This window comes from Protopterus annectens, chromosome 6.part1 (genome assembly GCF_019279795.1).
Source record: "Protopterus annectens isolate FY-2018-M chromosome 6.part1, PAN1.0, whole genome shotgun sequence".
Classification (NCBI taxonomy): domain Eukaryota; kingdom Metazoa; phylum Chordata; order Ceratodontiformes; family Protopteridae; genus Protopterus; species Protopterus annectens.
The window spans coordinates 43,757,127-43,780,259 of record NC_056738.1 but is presented as its reverse complement, the minus strand read 5'-3'; the positions used below and the strand labels follow the sequence as shown (position 1 = coordinate 43,780,259).

The following is a 23,133-nucleotide window of genomic DNA, read 5'->3' as shown; positions in this document are numbered from 1 at the left end:
TAGATAGGAAGCTTCCCGTTTCTGGCTGTTGAGCTGAGGTGGATGGAGAAATACTTGCACATGTCGACCCAAGGGAGAGGAAGCAAAATCTTGGAGGGAAAAAAAGCATGGTCAGAGGTACAATATAGTGTGTGTGTGTGTGTGTGTGTGTGTGTGTGTGTGTGTGTGTGTGTGTGTGTGTGTGTGTGTGTGTGTGTGTGTGTGTATCACTGCATTTTATTTATTATAATACATGTACATATAAAAATGTGTGTATGTTGGGAAGCAGTCTCTTTACTTAAGTTGTAACTGTAACTGCTAGTGTGTGACGTGAGTTATTGAAGGAAAAGGTATATTGTGGGACCTTCTGTCATTTTAATGGTTGTTTACTCCTTCCCGCTTGATTTTTGTGTGATTCTTGATAACGTTTTTTTTTTTTTTTTTAAATGATGGCAGGATAGTGGATCAAAAATGTGTCCAGAATAAACAGCTGGTCTAAAACTCACTGTTATTGCTGAAAACAATAGGGAAAATTAAAATCGTATTTGTATTTCAGTAATATGATTGGCAGCATAAAGTGATAGAGTTGATTGATCAGGGTACAGCTGTGGTGACTGCAAACATCATTTTCCCCATGGCTGTAACATTTTGAGTAAGTCACTATTCACATTACCTCATGCCAGCACTGTAGCAAAAGGCATTCATTGCTATGTGACTTCAGAATACAAAATCACCAAGAACACGAACTGTGAAAAACTGCATTTATCTAGCCATTTCTTCAGTCATTGTGCTACAAGCCACTACTGCACAGATCAAAAACAAAAATGATTAATCAATTGAAAACGTCAGTATTTTATACTGTTTTGACTGTTTTTCAGGTTTGCAGTTACATTATTATGCCTAGTTTAGTTTTCTCTCATTTTTCATTAACATTTTATATATATATATTAGGCAGCACAGACCATTCCTTACAGTTGCAAAATAAATTTGAATTTGCAGTGCCTTACGAACCAAAATTTGGCATTTTGATTATTATTTTTTTTAATCCTGAAGTGGCATTTGCACTGCTGTCCCTCATAGTTTCATAGGTAAGTACTAGGCTAGTTGCCATTATGGGCCATTTTAAGCCTTGCCAATTCCCCTTGGTTGAGACTGTCACTCTGCACCTCATGTATGTGAGGTAAATACCATAACTGTATAAAGTGGCTAATTTAATTTAATTGCAGAATCTGCTAGGTAAATGATTTTTACATTAGAGTTCCCTTAATTGCTCTGCTTTTTTGTGTTTTGTTACTGTTGTGAAGGAGAAAAGGAAAATGTAGCAGTGTAGCAAATACTTATCTTTTAGAAGGAAGGAAGGCTTTTAGTCCTTAGCTGTAAGCTGTGACCTTCAGTGTGTTTTATTTCTGCTGGAGGCATGTCTTGTCATTTCCAGAACCTGCTTGTTGCAAAAATAGCTGCATTTGAAATGGGACAAATAAATTTTTTTTGTAGGCTGACTTTCACTGGGTGGGTGGATGGGACAAAGTTGTACAGCTCCAGTTGGTGAACTGGAACTAAGCACTGTAGACTGCGGCTAAAAGAAACATGATCTTTCTGTTTGTAATTTTAGGTGTCTTGAGTTAAACCCTGGAGAGCTATACCCCGATGAACGACTTATAATTGGATTCTGTTGCTGCTGGTTCATAAAACACACTTTGAAATTATGTATTGATTGCAAATCAGTAGCTTTTCTGGTAACAGTTCATCAAATACCAGCTAATAGCAATTTTTTTCTTCTTCTGTGATGCGTGATTTACAGGTTAATTTCCAGGTAATTTCAGCCCACATCTTCCATTACTTACTGTATGAGCTGGTATGAGACATTCAGTAGGCTGCTGTTTGGAAATTAAAAATAGTATTGAATGTGACTTTTTTGTTTTGTGGATCAGGAATGCAGACTGGCTATTGCTAGTAGATGTGGCTTTCTCTGCCAGTTATTTCAAGAGCCTCTTAAGCCACTGCTGCAGTCATAACAATAAACATGATTTTCCCACATTGCTTTTATGCAAGTCTGCTTTAACTAGAGTGTATGTGTAGATTCTTTGCACTTATTTCAGTCAGTGGGTCATATTGCTAGCGGGAAGCACTCCATGCTGGTCTTTCCCAGCATTGCCTGTTTGGTGCTGTTCTGATTGCTGCCATTCATAGTGGCAACACAAGTCTTCCCTCTTCCCTGTGAATGACTGCATTGTGTGTCCCTAGCGCTGAAAAGATTTTTCATGTAATTTTGGCTACAATACCTTTTCTTTATGGTAGAGTAACTGTTAGATTTGTCTTGGTATTTGTATTGTCTTTCTAGTTTACCGTGGCAGAAAGCAAATTGCAGCTCACAAGGAATTCTGCATCTGTGTATACACTTGTGCATTGTTTGAAACTGGACCATTATTTTTTTAGCATCTTATTTGTGCTCTAGGCCCTGGTGAGTCACATTTATAAGAGTTGTAATAAGTCTGTCCTACTTTCCCTCAGAGGGGGACCATTTCCATTCCATAGATTATAGGGCTTGTGGCAATGGGTGTGTGTTTATACTCCCATTCCCATAGCTAACAAGGAACAGGCACTTTCTCACTTATTTTTCTTCAAGGGCTAAAAGTGTAGTGTTTACAGTTCTACTGTTATAAAACCCTTAGTTCCTCTGACCTTTTTCTTCTTGGACCTATGAGCCATTGAACTACCATTGCTAGATTTTAATTTAATTCATTTCAAAGACAGTGTTCAAAAAATATGTGATTGAGTGGCAATTTGATGAGTTATCTTGCATCTTTAAGAATAGTGGTCCTGCAGTCTGTGGAAGACTGAGATAAGGTACTATTTTATGAGAAAGACCAGGAGATAAACCATCCCTTTTAATAGGAAGCCAGTTTGTTTCCTCATTGTCTTATTTTCAAATATATGTGTTTGTGTGTGTGTGTGTGTGGGGGGGGGGGGGTTGCCTCATCCAAACCTTTGCTAGCAGATTTGTCTGCCACTGTGATTATTTGATTATGGCATCTGTCTTTGGTTCATCAGTGGGCTTTTTACATTCCTATTGTGTCCTGTCTAACCATTGCCAGTCGTCATTTTTTGTTGTGCAGATGGCCTGCAATGAATGTTGTTGTGGCGGGTGGTAATTCCTTTGATTCAACCCAGATGCCTACAGGGTTTGCAAACAGCAACAAATTCAGTAGCTAGAAAAGAACCAGTGTGGATGCAGTGGTGGTTACCAATCTGATGGTAGGAATTTCTCAGCAAAGTCAGGGGTTCAGCAGTCCCTCCAGTCTAGGAGACAACAGCAAGCTCTCTGAGGCGTTGTCTGACTGCTCCACTCTGGAGGTAGTTGTGGGCCATCACATGTGATAGGTGAATATTTAACATAATTTCCAAAAGCTGTATAACCTCCTTCCTCGCTGAACCCCAACCACACTTCCTTCTCATTCCTGATGTCCCACACCATCAGCAGTGTGCAGCACTAAAATGTTAACCCATTAGCCTTCTACAATAAAAGAACCATTGAGGCGGTTTCACCAAGTTAGAGAGGGTCTGGATTTTATTCTAAATTCTTTCTGTTGCCAGAACAGGTGAAGAACCTTTAGGCCCCTTGTAGACTTGAGGACCCACAGTCAATTTATAATAAAGCAAAAGTTCCAGTAGGTCCTGGTGCAGTCAGTTCTTCCTTGCTTGTTTAAAGGAGATAGAGCATGTGCTGTTTGGGCCTCCAAGATGCATACCTGCATGTAAAGACTTTGGAAATGTTCTTGCACTTCCATATGGGATCCAACCATTATCAGTTTTGAGCTTTTTCCTTTCAGGCTATCCTCTACCTTATCAGGGTAGTTATTAGAATGCATCAGAGATTGCTATGAAACCAATAGTATATATTTGGTGGTAGAGACCAGAGCTCATTCTGTTACGGTTGTGAATGTCACCTTTTTTAAAAATGCTCCTGTAATGTGCTACTGTGACTTGGACCTCTCTGAATATTTTTCACAGGGCATTAAGGCTAGATGCAGTCTCTTGTTCTAGGTCTTCCTTCAAGTCCATGGTTTATTTGAGGAATCCTTTCATGATGCCACCAGGAGGGTATGATGGGGGCTCTGTCCTTTTGCTGAAGAGGAAGAAGCAGCCCATTTCAGACTTGAAAGCTGTGTACTTTCCACGAAATATTTGCATGGTCATTGCCTAGACATAGTAAGACCTTGCTGAGTCTAATTATGATGGCTGCTAAAAAGCAATTACTAGAAAATGGAAATCAAAGTCTAAACCAAAAAGTAGTGAATATAATAACGTACATAAAACTGGAAATGGAATCTTTAGAAAAGGGTAGGAGCAAATTACATAGAAAAAAGTGGAAATTGTGGGAACAATACATGCAGATGAGGAATGAGGTTTAAAAGAAGGCAGGATTTAAATTAGCTATATAATGTTGATGGTGATTAGATAGATTAAAAGTGATGTATAATGTTTGCAACAAAAATTATGTCAATATGGTTTGTTTTCATTTATATAAATTATGATTGCCTGGGTCATAAGTGATAATTTAATAAAGATGTTTCTTGTTAACAAAAAAAGGCCATCTGTTCATCATGGTTCATACTCCTCATGTCCTTGTCCACCTTCCCCTGACCTTGCAAGGAGGGGCTCTGTGTTTGGGGGTGAGCATGCATAATTTAGGTTTCTTATGGTCTGCATATGAGTGGTCTGCTCTAGATCTGAAGAATGGTGATAGAGTGCAGGGCATTATAGATAAGGAAGGCTTGGGAAAGTTTAGGTCTGTGCTGAGCAGACCAAGAACTGAGTCCTAGTGATGTGAGGAGTCATGACCATACATATCTATCATGTTAGGTACATAACTTTTGATTACCCTATACAGGTGCCTTCAGATGTCAGCTGGTATGGTGAGATAATGTTGAGAGTTTTTAGAAACTAAGATGCACATGTTCTACATTTTAGGGATTTTTTTCTTCATTTTTTTAATTTGATTATCCTGCAAAACCACTGAACATTATGAATGTGAACATTGTTTACATTTTCCTGAGGGTAGACATCAGTTTGAGAGCAGTTTTTGATGTTCATTGGTATTTTTTTTATCAAAAGATGAGTTTTGTCGTTCAATTTATTTCATGTATATTTTCCTTTATACGCAAATGAGGCCCATTTTAAAAGTGTAAGGGTAGATTCTGGTTAAATGTAGATAGATATTGGTAATACTGTGATAATCGTCTCGGGGATATGAAGAGGAAACAAGACTGGTTGAAAGGACAAGGAATGCATATTTTGTTTTTCTCTAAACTACTAAGGTGTTTACTTTGAAAGGGGGAATCTTCTTACTAGGCTGCAGTATCTTCAATCACCGTATAATGGGGATGTAGGGGCACCACTGCCATCACAATGGTTTGGAGGCATTACCCCAATTGATAGAATGCTTACTAAAGCTAATGATTTGATAACCATCTCATGGATTCAGATTTTCATTAAATGAAGATTTTCAACAAACACACTGCCTTACTTGGCATGTGGGGTAATAGTGCCCTGCTACCCTCCCTCTCTCAAAGCTCAGAGCTGTTGCCACTGCCTATTGTGAGTATGAAGGGCCAGTCACCCGGCACTGGCAGTACTGGGACTGCCTTTCAAACCGACAGGACACTTTTAGTTTCTAGTGCTGTAGTAAAAGAAGGATCTTACTGCTCCTCTCAATCTGGATTTATTTACCTATTAAGCTTGGATAAGAAACCCTTTTGGGTTTTATTTCCTCTGCCTTTTTCTGTCAGTACTTGTATTGTGTATTCTTTTGATTTACGTTTTTTTCTGAATGGTAAATTGGATGTGTATTTTACTTGCAGCATAGTTGTTGTACTCTTTATTTTAAACTACTCCTGTAATGTGTTTTATGACCATTGGTGGATGTTTAACTAAGCTTCTGTACTAAGCCCATGTTAATGCAATTACTCTCATTGCCTCGTGCTTCCAGAACTGTGTTAATCAATGTGGTTATTGACGATGATTAAAAGCTTCGTTTGAAAGATTTGCTGGGAAATCTTGCTACTTTTCCAGTTTTTTGTTCTTTGGGGCTACGATTATTTGAGGTGATTGAGTAGATTTATAATATTTTAAATCACAATTATGGTACCACTTTGTACGTGAAACATTTCTGATAGGAATTTTTCATAAGTCTGTACTTAATTCCGTGTCTATGGCAATTTTTGCTGTTTTAATTCACGTAGGGCAGAAACTAGCCCTTGTTTTTTTTAATATTGAGGGCTTTTGTGATGTGCATTGTGTGTGTGTTGGACTCTTAATAAATTTGCTGTCTTTTTACTTAGTGCAGTATAGTATGGTATTTAACTACCAATGTTTTATGTGGAGATTCGTGTTGAGGTGTATGTGTAGTTTAGATAAGTTTGTTGCATTGATACCTTCTGAGCAAAAAGTCTGTGTCAAAGATATTGCTTCCAATGTTTCTCCAGTGTCAAAACATGCTTTAAAGAGTACCTTGGAGTGGGGCTGATGCTATTGCTAGACATGCAGTATTGTCAGTGGTGATAGTGGGGTATGATTGTTGTACAGCCAGAACTTTTTTTTATGACTTGAAAAATGAGATTATGAATGTTCCACCCGAGTCGATTGTGTTTGGTACAGCACCTAATCAGGTCTTTAAACACTGGGGTGACGGAGTTAAACTAATGCTATGGGAGTCGAATGCTTCCTATTCCTAAGTTTCCCTCTTATAACCCGAATCATTTTTGGTGGCCTATCAAACAAAAGTCCCAGCCGAACGAAAACAAGGCACTAAAGAAAATGGCAGGATGAGAACTCCGCCAAACCTAACGAGAGGCTCCTTTCCCAAAAAGGACAGTTCCCCCTTCCATGTTATGACTATGCTGAGGTGCAGCACCCATCTTTCTTGAGTTTCCCTCTAGGTGCCGCATTTTTAAACTTGGTTCTTAACAAGGCGGCCTGGCCTTCAGTGATTTCTGACAAATAGGTGCTCAATGTCATTGACCGGGATTACAGGTGGCAGTAGAAGGATCATCCCCTCTGTTCAAGGGGGCTTCCCCTCACTCGCCAGACCAGACTTATTCTGAGTCAAATGTTGGACTTGGGGGGGAGAGGCAAGTCATAGAACTGTTCCCTCCTTCAGAAATAATGAGAGGTTTCAGAATTTTCCTGGTTCTCAAAAAATAATTGGTGTAGAGACCAGTGTTGAACCCCTCCTTTCTGAATACATTTGGCAAGGTCCCTAAGCTAGGATGCTCATCCTGCATTCGGGGCTTCTTGTCTCACCTTACCACTGCTTCATGGTGACCCTGGACTTGATTGATGCATATCATCAAATCCACATTGCTTACTGATTTGTGAGATAGCTGAGATTTGTTGTGTCTGGTTCGTACTATCAGTTTGCTGTATCCACTGCACATCCAGTGTTTACCAAATGCCTTGCCCCAGTAGTGGACCACTGTCGAACTGTGGACTTTAACATTTTTCCTTACTTGCATAACTTGCTGATCTGTACAGACTCTTCTTCCAGGTGTTTGGAATCGCTAGAGAAGGTCTCTGCCAGCTAGGGTTCAAGTTAAACCTGTGGAAGTTGTTTGTCATCCTTGCAAAGGCTCATCTTTCTGGAAGTGCTTAACCGATTCCTGCAAAAGAATGTCCTTTCTTTCCAGATGTTTTACCAGATGATGTTTCTGGAATTCTCCAGGAGGAATGTTACCTTGGCAAGAGAATTCCCAAAAATTCTTGGACAGATGGCATCCATGATAACAGTGGCCTATCTCAACCTAATGAAAATTCAGTGGTTTGTTTGAAATTTAGTTGCAACAAATTCATCCCCTGGAATCCAATTGCCAGTGCTGCCCTTCATCAGATGGGAGTTACTGAAGTGGAGAACATGGTGGTGATCAACCTAGAACTTCCCTTCTCCCCATTGGTGCCATCGTAATCTGTCCAGACTAATTTGTCAGACTTTGATTAGGGAGCGATGTCAGTGGGTTTTCAAGTTTACACCATTTTGTGACTCTTCAGGCATTATACATCCCATTAGAGCAGAACATTGTGGCAGATAGACTAAGCAGATCTCGTCCAGACCAGTACAAGTGGTAGCTCAAGGCAATGGTATTCCAGGATCTAGTCTGATGTGGAGAATGCCTTAAATAGATCTGTTCAGCTTCTTTTAAAACAGACAGCTGGAGAAATTCTGTTCCTGATATCCTTGCAACCATGCTTAGAGGACAATAGGCATTCTAGTTCCCTTGGACAGGAATGTTCCTGTATGTGTTTCCCCCCTCTCCATTGATTCACAAGGTGCTTCTGAAGGTTCAGAGAGTAACGCCAAAAATCATTGTGATGAGTCCCTATTGGCCCGGGCACTCTTTGTTCTCCCATTTAATGTTATTGGTCAAGGGCAGTTGACTCAGACTTCCTCATACTCTGAATTTGCTCTCACAGTCACTGGTACACGTCAGTTTGGAGCAAGTTTAACAGCCTGGATGATTCCGTCTAGGATGTGCAGCAGGTGTTAAATGAGGCCAGAAAACCAGTGAATACGTTTTTTTTTTCTAAGTGGTGGCTAAATGAGAACAGTTTGTCCACTGAGGTTAATATCCCTGTGTTCTTGAAATATTTGTGTGAGCTACTTCGGGATGGCTTATCATATGCATCTATTAAGGTGCATTTAGCAGCCATCTCTGCCAGTTGGTCGTCGTCCTCTTCTTTTTTGGTAAAACAGCTCATGAAAAGAGTTTTGCAATTGACACTCCTTGCAAGCAAATTCCTCCTTCTTGTGATCTCAGCTGTGTTCTGGAAAATTTAACCTTTACCACCTTTCAAACTGCCATCTCAAGCTATTCTCAGTTTCCTAAAGTGGAAAACTGTTTTGCTTATTGTTGTGATATCTGCAAGGCGAGCTTTGAGTTGTAAGCTCTTAAGCCAGAACAACCTTACTGTTTTTTTTCCCCACAGAGATAAGGTTGTGTTACGCACTAATCCTTTCATGTCAAAAGTGGTGCCAGAATTCACTCTATTAATCTCCCTTTGTTCTTTCTAGAATCTAAAACTAAGAGAGAAAAGGTACTTCATACTTTGGATGTGTATCAGCAGCTCCGGTACTACCATGACAGAACAAAACCCTTTAGGAAGGCTGAAAGGCTTTTTTTTTTTTTTTTTTTTACTTTTCTTCACAGAGATAAAGAAGGGTCAAACCTGTCTGTAAGCAGACTTTTACATGTTGGTCACCCCTTGGTATTGTCTTTTTGTTACCCCCACCATGACAAGGTAAAGGCACATTGCACCAAGGTCTTTTCCTCTTCAGTCGCATATTGGAAAGGAGTGGGCTTTGGAAGTACTTTAGAGGCGGCAGTAGCTTGGTCATCTGTCTATACCTTTACAAAGCACTACAAGCTGGATGCTTTTTCTAAATCCAGAACAGGCTTTTTGAGGACCGTTAGACCCCCTTTTCCTTACTCCTCCCAGGTTGGGTAAGCATTGGGAATCTACCCATATGCCAGTAAGGCAGTGTGCTTGTTGAACATAGTACAGTTGCACAAGTCCTATTTACCTGTAACAGTAGATGTCTGTAGAACACACTGCTTTATTGGCAGGTACCCTTCCAACATTTCCCTTTTGTTGGATGTACGTAGTTTGGTGTTGGAGTTGCCTCCGAGTGTTTTCAGCAGCCTTGGTGTGTGTTTGTGTGTGTGTTTGTGTGTTTGTGTGTTTGTGTGTTTGTGTGTTTGTGTGTTTGTGTGTTTGTGTGTTTGTGTGTGTGTGTGTGTGCGCATGTGTATGTGTGTGTGTCTGGGTGTGTATGTGTGTGTATGTGTCTGTGTTCGTGTTGTGTGTGTGTTTGTGTGTGTGTTTGTGTGGGTGTGTGTGTGTGTGTGTGTGTGTGTGTGTGTGTGTGTGTGTGTGTGTGTGTGTGTGTGTGTGTGTGTCTGTCTGTCTTGGTTTGGAACAGTGGGTATTTGCAAAGCTTGTGTTTTTGTCTTCTTTTCCTGTTGGACCCTAGAAAACTAAAAAGGTCGTGACTGTTGGTTTAAAAGGCATAGTACTACCAGGTGATTGGTCCTTCGCAGGCAGTAGGAGGAGCACTGAACTTTGATAGACTTCCAGAAGGAGGGTAGCAGGGCACTGCTAACCATATGCCAGTAAGACACTGTGTTCCATGAGCGTCTATTACAGGTAAGTAGGTCTTGCTCGGCTGTACTTTACAAAGTGATTCAGTTATCTTTCTCGCACTTCCATAAAGGCATTCACACTGCAGGCTATTGGCTAAAGTGTAATGGGTTATGTATGCATTTGAGTGTTGCTGATGTTGAACCATTTCTTTTGCTTAATGCATTGCGCTTTGGCCTGGAAGATTAGGATTCATGAGCAGATAAGATTCCTAAATCATAACCATCTGTGAAATATGTGAAACTAGGTATTTGGAATAAGGGTGACTGGGCATATGGTATTTTGTATGTATTAACAGTGTAGCAGCAACTGATGATGATGTAGGGAAACAAAACATGATACTTTGCAGGAATGAAAGCAGAAGAAAAATTAAGCTTGAGCTGCACTGTGGTAAAGAATAGGACAAAAATGTAATCAAAACCTTAGACAAGGGAAGCTGGAATAGGGCTATGCAGGACTGGCATAAAATATTTTATATATGTATAACGTATATTTCTTTGGTTGGAAAAAGTAAATGTTGAATTGCTGAAAAAGTATTTGGTCATATTAAATAATATGCAGGGATTAGGTCATATTTAATAATATACAGGGATTAAAGGCAATAAGGTGTGTAACAAGCTGCTTCCTGTAGATCTAAGGTTTGATTACCTCAGTCTCCTTTTGCATGCTGTGCAACTCTGAACAAGTCAGTTGGCCAGATCATGATATGGAGCAATTGGGAAGTTAGGCTAGGCTCCTTTTTGGGGGGGGGGGGGGCTGGTCTCCTTAATACACTCTGGGCCTCCTATGTCATATATATCTAATGAGTTACATAACTGTTACATAATTCTTGAACCTATGTTACAGTGAGCATGTACTTAAAATAAAATGAAAGTTTTGGCATTATTAAAATACTGTCTGCCTGCCAGTAAATTGGAGAGGAAGGAAGCATGTTTGCCTCCCCCTAACGACTGACAACAGTGATTTTGCTAAAGGTCACATGTTGGATGGTTGACCTTGCTAGGAAGGCTCACTTTGCTAAGGGGTCATTTCTCTTTTTGTGTGCGTGTGTGTCAGTGCGTGTGTGTCAGTGCGTGTGTGTCAGTGCGTGTGTGTCAGTGCGTGTGTGTGTGTCAGTGCGTGTGTGTGTGTCAGTGCGTGTGTGTGTGTCAGTGCGTGTGTGTGTGTCAGTGCGTGTGTGTGTGTCAGTGCGTGTGTGTGTGTCAGTGCGTGTGTGTGTCAGTGCGTGCGTGTGTGTCAGTGCGTGCGTCAGTGCGTGCGTGTGTGTGTCAGTGCGTGCGTGTGTGTGTCAGTGCGTGCGTGTGTGTGTCAGTGCGTGTGCGTGTGTCTGTGTGTGTCAGATTGGGTCCAGGTGGTACATTGCAGACATTACTGATCATTTATGGTTGATGAGAAAAATATCAAGCACGTGCATTCATGGGAGCAGGATGTGAGCACAGTGATGCTTTTTGGTGGGGGGAGCTAGGATAGTTAAGGACCACTGGCTGCTGCATAAACATGACACCTGCCCTTTAGCTGTCACCCCTACAGGGTTTTTTTTTGAAAGAGGATCAAGTGGTAGCCAAGAGTATCCCTTCTTGAATGGGGCACAGAGAAAAGATCTTGTTCGAGTACTAGCCTTTAATATTAGGACGAGGGAGTGAATAGGTTGGTTTAAGAAGCTAACCAGGGCCAAAGGTTAATGATGGCGAGTGCCAGGAAAACTTGATGAATTTAATGCTTTTTTATAACTAATTAATAACGTTTTCTAAGATAATACAAAGAGAAGAGTAAACGTTAAAATCTGTTAATTTTCACAGTCCTCTGCTACAAAGTGAACCTTGTGTTAATGTGCAAAGAAATTTAACCACAAAATGGGGTGCAGTGCTGCAATTTCTTTTTGTTACTCATAGTTTTTCATATTTGTCAGCTCTGTTTTTGCTGACTTTTTTTTTTTTGTTTCTTTCCTATAGAAAACAGTCTATGGTGCAAATGTTGTGATATTTGAGGGAATTTTGTCCTTTGCAAACAAGGAGCTTCTGAAGGTACGTTATTTTTTTTCACTTCAGGGATTCAAGGGTGTAATATTAGTTCTGCCTAGATTACTTTTCTATACAGAATATGGTTCCTTCAGTATTTGATCTGTAAATTTTAAAATTTAGCATTGTAGGTCAGTGTTTACAGAATGCTCTCTTGCTTGCATATAATTTTTAAGAGTGTACACAGTGTCAGACAGGAAATGCACCACTCATTAAAATGAGAATATACAACACAGATCACATTTCTGTGACTTCTGCAGAATGGAGAATGTACCCAAAAAGGGATGTTCTTGTTAATTTGTTTTTCAGTTGCATTATATCCTGGTCAGGACATAACTTCTGCCTTTTCAAAAACAGACTGCATAAGTTTTTATTGTGGTGTGCATCCCATTTTTGTGAATTCAGTCTCTAGAAATCTGAACTATACTTAAAAAAAGAGAGAGGAACTAAGTGAGGGGAACAGTCGCACTAGCCTTGGTTGCTTTGGTTACTATGGTATTTTTCATGTGAACCACATTTCAAGACTTTGAGTAATGGCTAATGTTGTTTTTCCCTTGTGTAGGTTATCCAGAGGTGGGTTTTAGGCTTCTGCTTCCCATTCTTACCTTTCTGATGAGGCAGACTTCATTACTTAAAATAACATATATGAATACCTTAGTTTTGCAGTTGTAGTTTTCAGCCTTACTGTCAGATTTCCATTATATGCACTGGACTTTTTTATTGTACGCTTTTTGATCCTAGAAACTGATACTCACTTGTACTGTATGATCAGAATGTTCTTGATAAAGACTTATATCTAGAACTTGACTACAGTCCCCAGTGTATATTCTGTTTTGCTTTTTACCAGTCTGGTTTGCCATGCCTTTCTGCCAAGATCCAACCATCAAGACATCCATGTTGTCATTCTGAAATGGAAGGAGCCTAAAGATGTTGATTTTTCTAATTCCATTAGGCTTTAAACTGAACTTGTGAAATTGAGACCGCTGCCAATGTGCGGAGGGGAGCCTCACCTTTACAGACTGTGGCCCCTACACCTACTTAATATTTTCACCTTCAAGGTTGCTTCATCTTGGGGTCAATGTACTTAATACCTTCAAAGCTTCCCTTTTGGTGAGACATAGAACAGTGTTATTGTTGTCAAGCTTGAACTACACCTGCCAACTTTAATTGTACGTAGTGGCAGTTTCACATCCAGACCTGGGATAAAAGTGGGGTTGGAAGCTTACACTTCTGATGTGTCCTGTGTGTGTATTTAAATATGTCACGCACATTTGCATGTTCCGATAGCTTTAACTCTTCTGCTGCTAACAGTCCGAAGCATTTTGCAAGCAATTAGTATTCATCCTTCAGTCCTAAATTGGACGCACCTTTAGTTCTTCTAGTCACTATATCACCATGCCCTTTTGTAAATATGAAGTACTGAACTTGGTAACTAATATGTGTATAGATACATACATACATACATGCACACACACACACACCACATCAGACAATATCAGCACATTAGTTCTTGAACTGGCCAAGGGATTTGACACAGTACCTCATTCGGGAATTGTCAACAAACTCGTTGAGTACAAACCCTTATGCCAACTGGTGGATAGCCACATGGCTCACAGGACCCAGAAAGTTAGAACTGGGGAGTCCACCTCTATAGAGAGGTCAATCACAAGTGGAGTTCCTCAGGGACTGGTCCCGAGACTGCCCCTTTTTGGCATACTTCTGTGAAGTCATGGCCAATGTTAATGACCTCAGACTAATTAAATTTGCTGATGATTGCAAATTAGGAGCTGTCATTGAATCCCCCATTGATACTAATGTTCTCAAGGAAGGGCTGACACAGATAAATAACTGGTGTCAGAGCCATGGACGAAAACTAAATGCCAAGAAATTCATAATAGTATCCTTCAGGAAGTCATCCACCCCTGGTAACTGTCATATTGGAAACACACCCCTAAGAGTTGGCCCAGTAGTCAGAGACGTGGGGACACGCACAGACAGTAATCTAGCCTTTGACCATCATGTGTCTACAGTAGTGAGGAAATCACTGTGTTGTGCAACCTATAAACAAAGGTATGGCATGAAACTGAATCAGGATGATATTCTGTTTCAAAACTTCGATCATATGGTCTCAACCATATGCATTTTGATGTTTTGAAACTTCGATAATCTGAAGGGGACCTATTTAGAATTCACCAGAGCTGTCATTGAATAAATTGTTCCCTATGTTATGTACCTAACTAGTTATGTCCAACAACTGGAGCATCCACAGAGGTTTCTCTCTAAAAGAATGCAGGGTATAAGTAGCATGTCCTATGCATACCACCTCAAGGGGCCCTATCCCTGTATTCTGTCTTCTACATGCTGTTGAGTGGAGATCTATGCCTGGCATACAAGGCATTGTCAGACCCCACTTTGATGGATCTCCCTGCATATCTGCAAAACAAAAACTAGAATTACCCATTCTAAAGACTTGAACCTTTTCTGTGATATAAATAGGACCTCCTGGAGAGACAGATGTGTCCCAAAGACTACCCCTTCTCTAGAACAGGCTCCCAATCCATGTTCATAGGTAGGTACTAGGCTATTGGCCCAAGGGCCTAAGTAACCCTTGACAACAAGATTCCCTGGCTTACACCGCCCAAGAAAGTTAATTTCCTGTGCCCATGTCGAGCAGAGCCACAGAAGTGATCCCGGGGTGTATTTCCTATTTTCCATCCACTCGTCAAGATTTTTCTTGAAGAGTGCTAATGAGGAACTTTGCTTGACATAGATAGGTAGCTTGTCCCAGGGTATAGGAAGTCTGTGGGATAGTAATCTATCTCTCAAGCATGTCCCATTTATTGTGATGACAAGGTTTAGGTCCCTAGAGCATGTAGCTCAGAGGGGTTGGAATTTCTTTAGGTGTAGCATGTCCAACAGCTCTGAGCTACATAGCTTTATATGTTAGGCAGAGATCTCCTCGGAGTAGACTATATAGCTGGAGTTTTTTGAGACGTTCAGTGTAGGGCATCTGTTTGAGGACAGTGACCTCTTTTCCTGGATGACAACCCTTTTGTGATGAGGTGTGCCACATAGAAGGATTTCCTGACTACTGTGGTGATGTGATTATCAAAGGAGAAACTACTGTCCACCTGGGTCCCAAGGTCTCTTATCACACATTCGGTGTTAAGTAGACTGCCGTTTATGTGGTAGTTAGAGTTTTTACCAAAGGGGAGGACACTGCACTTTTTGACATTGAGCTTGAGGCTGTGCCTCTGACACCAGGCATCTGTCTCAGTGAGGCCCTTCTGTAGGATGTCCACATCATTTGGGGACTCAACTATGGCTCCTAGTTTGCAGTCATCTATAAACGTCATTAGCTAGAGGCTTTCTGCGTTCGCCTGTACTCCAGAGAAGTAGATACCAAACAGGAGAGGTCCCAGAACTGAACCCTGTGGTACTCCACTTGTCACTGGTTTGAAGTCAGATTTGGAGTCTGCAACTTTTATGTGTGGGTTCTGTCAGTAAGCCAGTTGGCAACCCATCTTGTGATGTAAGGATTTATACCTAGTTTAGTGAATTTAGCTGTAATCCCAGAGTGGGGGATGGTGTCAAGCCTTGGCGGGTTCAAGATAGGCTGTGTGAACCACATTACCCTTGTCTACAGCTTTGCTGACTGCTTCAAAGTCGTTGATCCTGTTCAGAAGGCATGGTCTGCCTTTCACAAACCCGAACTGGGTGGGGTCCAGAGTTTGGAGGTTACCAATGTCTTTGAGTTCCATGATGATACATTCCATGGCCATGCAGACCAGGCTCGTCAGGCTAATAGGGCGATAGTTCCCAGGATCAGTGGTGGCTCCCCCTTTGTGGAGTGGGATAACTGTTGCTGTGTGCCATTCAGTGGGCACAAAGCCTGACGTGAGACTATGATTGAACATGGTGCTTAGGCGGGGAGCCAGTTCGTTCTGAAGTTTGTGTAAAACGCAGCCTGGGATGTTGTCCAGTCCCATGGATGTTGTGTTTTTGGTTTTGGAGGGTGTAGCTTTTACCTGCATAGATGTGATTACAGGGACCCTGCATTCTTCCTGTATAGATATGGGCCCTTTAGGGGGTGAGAGGGGGGGGTAAAGTTTAGCAATGAACCTATCTTCCAGGATGTTGGCAATATCAGATGGTTCTGTAATTTTCATACCGTTGTGCTGTAACTCAGCAGATTTGGGTGTTGCTATTGAGATTCTTGACATAGCTACAGAATGCTTTTTGGTAGCCCTTAGAATCAGTGGCGATTTTGTTTTTCTTAGCTAGCTTTGGAGGATCTTATAAGGGATCTCAACTTTTTACTGAGGCTGACCATGAAGCTCCTCCACTTATGGAATTTTACTCTTTCGGAACAGTTTCTTCCTTCTGTTGTAGAGTTTGTTTATGGCAGGAGACCACCAGATTGGCTTCCTTTTTTGGAGGATAGCGTCTTGGTTCTGTTTGGGATAGCACGATCCATGCACTCGTGTAAGTGCTTATAGAGTGCATTTGTGTAGGATTCAGCAGTTGTATCTGTATTGTCCAGCTGCATGGGTGTCATGAAGTTCGCCACTTCTGTCTTAAGCATGAAGTTGGCTTTTGAGAAATTTTTACCATGGTTTCCTTAATGGTGGGTGGGGGCGGGATGCGGATATCTAAGGTGATTAGCTTATGGTCAGATCTGACCAACGAGGAGTTGACTTCAGGTATGGAACACCGGTCACTCATGCTGCTAATGACTAGGTCTAGGATATTGTTGCCCCTGGTGGGGGTGTGGATAAGTTGATCCAGGTCATTGGAATTTATGAATTCCATAAAGCTTTGAGTGAAGGAGTTGGTACATGAGTAGTTTTCCCAGTTAATGGTGGGGTAGTTGAAATCGCCCATTATTAGGGTGTTTGGTTGAACCCTAATATTTTCCAGTATATCAAGAAAAGAGGAGTGGGAATCCTGGGGCATGTTGAGGGGATTTGTAGCAAGCTACAATTTGGATTGCAGTTTTGCCCAGAGTTAGTTGCACTTGGATAACCTCGGATGCATTATGCTGCGCAACTAGCCTGGAGGTGCGGATATCCTTAATGAATATGGACACACCTCTGCCTTTGGTGTTCTGGTCCAGGTTAGATGGCCGAAAAGTGTGGTATGAGTTATAGCCTGGTAATGCAGGGGTGCTCTCTAGAGCCTTGAACCAGGTCTCAGTCACTGCACAGATATCAATGTTCTCCATTGTAAGGAGTGCCTCGAGTGAGAGTGCATTTTGAGATTTAGACTTGTAGCATTATCCTCAGTTTTTGCTTGCCTGTTTCTGTTACGGTGGTGAATTTGTCATTTAAATCTTGCCTAACAAAGGCACTATAGGGGCGGCAAGACCCTTAGCCAGTATCCGGAATCCCAGGGGTGACAGGTGCAGGCCATCTCTGGCAAAGCATCGTGGTCTGTCGACCATGTCCTCCCGGGCAGACAGATACTGGATCTCCTTAGAATGGCACCAGAAGCTTAGCCAATTGTTGAAGTCAATCATTTTGTCCTTGTATTGTGGTATCATTCTGGGCAATGGCAGGATGCTACTCAGGGCTAGGGTCATAGCTGCCTGGGCTACGAGATCAGAGAGCTCTTCCACATCTCTCCATGTAGTCCAGTTAGGTCAGTCTCAGGTAGTTCACACCAACATGGACAATGACAGAGTTTTTGTACTTGTTGAGTGACCTGCTTGCGTGGGTTATGTGGCGGATCATGGCACCTGACTGGCAGCTGACAGTAACCTCCTCCTTGTTTAGCCTGGTTAGTGGGACATCAGTGTCCCTGATTATAGAGTCACCTATAACTAGTGTGTTGGGGACGTTGTTATGCCTTATGGGCTGTGGTTTATTGGCACACTGAGGCTGTGGGCTGTGTGTCATTTGGGTTGTGTTGGGGGATGGAAGTTGCTTCCGTTTCTGCTTTGGAGGTCTCTGTTGCTTGAGCAGATTATTATTGAGAGCCTCCGTGAATGTTTTTGTGTTTCTATGTGTGGATTTTGGTGGTGTAGGTTTAGTGGGACTATGTGACGAGTGTGGTGTGGTGCAAGTGTTTACCTTCTCCTCTTGACTGTCAAGTTCAGTCTTGGTTGGAGAGAGCTTTACCTCCAGTTTGGCTAGATAAGTGCATCTCTCTCAGGTTGTGGTGTTGGGTGGTTGTTGGTGTACATGTGGCAATTAGGAAAATAACAGTCCCAAGGATGAAGCAACAGCAAAGACTAATAAAAACCAAACCACCAGTCTGACCGAGCAATAAAGGAAACCACCAGCATTAGCGAAAAACACAGTTTAATATCGCTTTCGTCTCAAAAGCCTTCTTCAGAATGAAATAAAATGCACACAGCAGCATCCCCTTGTATATTAAATCAAAATAATTACCTAATAAAGCAATCAATTACTTAAAGTGCACTAGCAAAATGAATACAGTCTTTTAAAGGCACACATGTAATAACATATCATACAGTTCATTTTAAAATCTTCAGTCTTCTATTCTTCAGAAAGCATTTAATATTCATTGAGTCATTAATACCAGGTTTTCTATAAGCTCCTAACCTGAGCTGCCATATAGTTTCTCATTGTTCCATTTGGTCCTTATAGGACCCCCCCCCCTTATATTTCTAACTACATGTTCCAAAACAGCAAACAGAAACTTTTTAAAACCACTACATGTAATGGAATGATTAAATAGAGCACTGTTAATGTTCTTAGTTCTAATACAGTGGTAGTGCTCTTTAATTCTTTTACTAAGTGGTCGTGTGGACATACCTACATAATGTTCATTGCACACAGAACAAACAGCAAGATAGACTATGCCACTAGTATTGCAAATGTACACACCATCAATGGAAAGTGTCCTGTTCAAACAGGGTAAATCAGTATAGGGTCCCTCTAAAATAAAACGACATGAAGAACAAAAAAGACATTTATACATCCCCTTACAGCGTGTGCTGTTATCAGGGGTACTTTTATATATGGAGTCAAATTGTAAACATTTTTTTGAACGGTCAGTTTTTTTATATACAAAATTAGGTCCGTCGCCTACAACTTGTATTAATTTGCTATTTCCACGTAAGATGTTCCAGTTTCTAGTAATAATGGACCTGATGTTAAATGCATCAACAGACATATCCAAAATACAAGAAGTACCAAAAGTATTTGTGTTGGTGTTAGAACTTGAGTTGTTAACACCTGTGACTCCATGTGGCTTATTTGTAATAGTAGTAAAACCATTTTTCAAAATCGGTGGAAAATCAGTAATTTCATTTGCTAGTTTGCCAAGTAAATCTTGAGGGATAACCTCTAACCAAAAACATATTCTGTATAAAGCTGATTTCTGATTCAAAATCAGCTTATTCAGAAATAATTTGTGAAGCACGAATAAACTGACCCTTTGGTATATTATTGTTCATAAAAGCAGGATGATCGCTCAAATAATGCAAATAACTGTTAATAAAAGTCTCCTTCCTATGTATTCCACTTGTGAAACAATTATTAGAAGTATCCCCAAGTCAGGGTAACATCCACAAAATGCACTGACAGCCCAGCATTCCATAATACAAATTAAAAAAAAAATCACTGGAATTATTTATAATATTACAGAAAGAATGAACCTGGTCTATGCCACCTTCCAGGATAAAAAACAAATCATCTACATATCTACCATAAAAAACTACACGATATTCCTCCATAGTAGGTCTGAGAAAACTATGCTCCTACCACCCAAGAACTAGATTAGTGTAAGCCGGGGCCGCAGCGGAGCCCATAGCTACTCCTCTTAGCTGCTTGTAAATTTTGTTGTTAAATAGAAAATAATTGTTATTAAGCACTAGTTCTATTAAGGTGCATAAAACAAATATGCTATCATAATGACGGTGGGCTACATTTCCCAAGAACTGTCTAACAAAATCAACCCCTTGATCATGGGGGATACTCGTAAACAATGATTGGACATCCACTGTAAACAAAATGTTCTTCTTAGACTCAGTGGAATATTCAGAACTAAAAGTCCTAATCAAATCCAAAAAGATGCCATGAGCTCTTAATAAATGAACCTAATTCTTGGACTAGTGGATTTAACATGTAGTCAACTACTAAAGAAATACCTTCTGTGACTGAATTAGGTGAAGATACTGTGGGTCTAAATGGGGGGGTTTTCAAGATTGTTGTGAATTTTGGGGATACCAAACATTGGTCCCCAAAAGTTGATGTTCAACTAACAAAATTGTACATGTCATTAGTAATATACCCATTGGCACACAGATCATATAAAATAGAATGTATACTGTGATATACCTTAAAAAACAGCTGTTGACTAACTAATAAATATTCAGTCTCAGTACTTAGCATATTTTCCATAGAGGTGACATATTTATCTTGTTCAAGAATTACCAGCCCCCCTCCCTTATTGGCTTTCATAAACCAAAGGTGGCTTAAAGACCTCTGTTCTTTGAGCTCTAGTAAGATTATAAAACTTATAATTTACCTTAGTATGAATAAATCGTCTGTCTTCAGTGCAACAATTTTCAAAAACACGTAAGGTGTTCTTTAAGGGGAGAGTAATGGTACTTGGTTTGGCAAACAGACATTTTTTAAACTCCATACTAGAAAAAAACATAACTTAAATTTAGTTTACGACAGAACATTTTTAAATCCAGCAATGTATGTCCTAAATTCATCCTTTTGCTAGGCACAAAGTTAAAACCAAGCCCCAAAACAAATAACCGATCAGAAGTAAACGAATAACAAGCCAGATTATAAATTTTTCTTTCAAAAAGTCAGTATTAGAATGTTCAGTAAAACAGTTACTTTTTCTTGTTCCTTGTGGAAAGTCTTTCTTGTTGACACATCGCCCGTCTCGTTCTGATATAAAACAGGTCTCTTCTCTAAAGGGACTCTTCTTGCATTAACTGGAATCTGACCAGAACCATTAATATCATCCTGCTCATCACCAGAATTCAGACATCTCATTCGTATCTAATACATTCTCAGCAGGAGCAACACCAACCGATTCACTTGTGGAACAGTCAGAAGTCAAACCGGAAGTGACATCACCACCTGTCTTAACTTCACTAAAGCAAGTAGGAAGAAGACCAGAAGCTCCTTGGTTTCTATAGTGACCCCTAAGTTGATTCTGTCTTAAAGGGGCCAATAACCATTTTAACATCAGAGAAATGGGAAAAAGCAGTATTATTGGAATATGCATCAATGTCCCGTTGTAACTTCTTTAGCTTTCTCTGTAGTAAACCCTGCTCAAATTCTTCCATAGAAAAAAGCAAAGCAGAATAGTCTTTGTTTAAACAGGGTATATTTCTTATAAATTTCTGCAGAGAAGCTTCTGTTTTAATATCATTGCGTATCTCCTCAGTTCGTTTCGTATTGTGACCAATAAGCAATTTTAAGAAGTCGAGCCCTGTTTTAGAAAAAAATGGCACCAATTCAGAAAAGAGGGACTCAGTTGAAAGTACACCTTTTGGGCATTTGAAAAAACGCAGACCCTTAGGTACTACTCCCACTTGTATACATTTATCAAAGTACTTAGTCTCAACAACCAAAACTCTGTACTTTTTTAGTAGTTTTTCCAACAAAAAGTCTTTTAGCCTCTTTTTCCACCTCTACATCCCTGCCATTAAACATAGTAGAAGTTAAAGCTAAATTGTAGGCATCAAATGGGTCTGAATCACAGTTTAAGACTGCAGTAATGTCACTAAACACAAGAATACATTTGGCAATTGCTACATTGCCCGAAGATGCCCATATTCATCAGACAGATAGGAGAGAACACTGGGAGCTGACCCTCGACATGCCTGAATAAAAAGCTACTTTCCTCTAGACAAGTGAGGAAAGTGAGTATAAGAGCTGTTTTTCTCTAAGTGAGAAAAGTAAGTACAAAAAGTGTGAAGCAGAGTTTCTCCCTACCTCAATTCAAGTGCAACTTGGACAGTTGGATGGGGAACAGGAAATTCATCCCTAGTTAGGCACCTCTGTCTCTAATAGACACAGGTAGCCTGTAAATGGCTCATCTCCCAAGCCCCTGCTTACACTTATCAAAGGTGCAAGAACTTGTCAGAGGTTTGGTTTGCACTAATAGGCTTAAAAAAGGCCCTTGTGGTCATTAGCCTAGTAAACACCTATGATCCTAAGAAAACCTACTGTCCTGGGTACTTGAAACAATAAAACAAGATATTATACCGGGATGCATTAACTTAGATTGACTTAACCCATTAATCTTCACGTTCAACACCAGAACAAAAGCTACACACAAAATTACTTATCCTTAACCAATCAATATTGTAACTGTCTAGAACAGACACATGTTCAGGAAACAGAGTATACTGCATTAACATATACAAATATATGTGCTTCCAGATACAGTAAATGATCATAATCCAACCTGTGCATTTTGGAAGAATATTAGAGTATAGAAAGCAATATTGTATAGTTATGTCTGAACAAATGGCTTGTTGAGTCTCTCTAATTAAACCATTATTAAAGCAATGCATTTGGAAATTTATGAAACAAATACCTTTAGATGAAACTGTCAGTTATTTCAGCCAAATATTCTTATTTTTAATTCACTAGCCGTATTAAGTAAAATAAAATATATATAATATTGTCAACCACACTTTTGCACCTTGGTTAACAATGAAACCAGTATGCAGCATAATGATGACTAATGTTTTTTCGCTGCTTCCATTATCAACGCAACACCAATGCAAAACTCTTAGAAATCAAGTAGATGAGAGTCACTGTATCTCACTGCAGTTTGCTAACCAAAAAAATCCCAAGAAATTCTAGCATATTATTTAGTGATCTGCTAAAACCAGGAAAAAAAACTCAGCCAAGCCCATTTCTCAAAGACCCAAACTACAGCAGCATATAAAATAAGTACACAGTTTATCTTCTTCTTTCGGCTGCTCCCATTAGGGGTCACC

General features: G+C 40.3%; 1 protein-coding gene across 1 annotated transcript in view; it reads left to right on the top strand.

Moving 5' to 3' along the window:
* LOC122805378 (uridine-cytidine kinase-like 1) overlaps positions 1–23,133 on the top strand; it is a 1,023,926-nt gene that overhangs the window by 191,375 nt on the left and 809,418 nt on the right. The window contains exon 5 of the mRNA XM_044075479.1: positions 12,123–12,194. Coding sequence (XP_043931414.1) covers positions 12,123–12,194 — 72 coding nt within the window. The remainder of the gene's footprint in view (positions 1–12,122; positions 12,195–23,133) is intronic.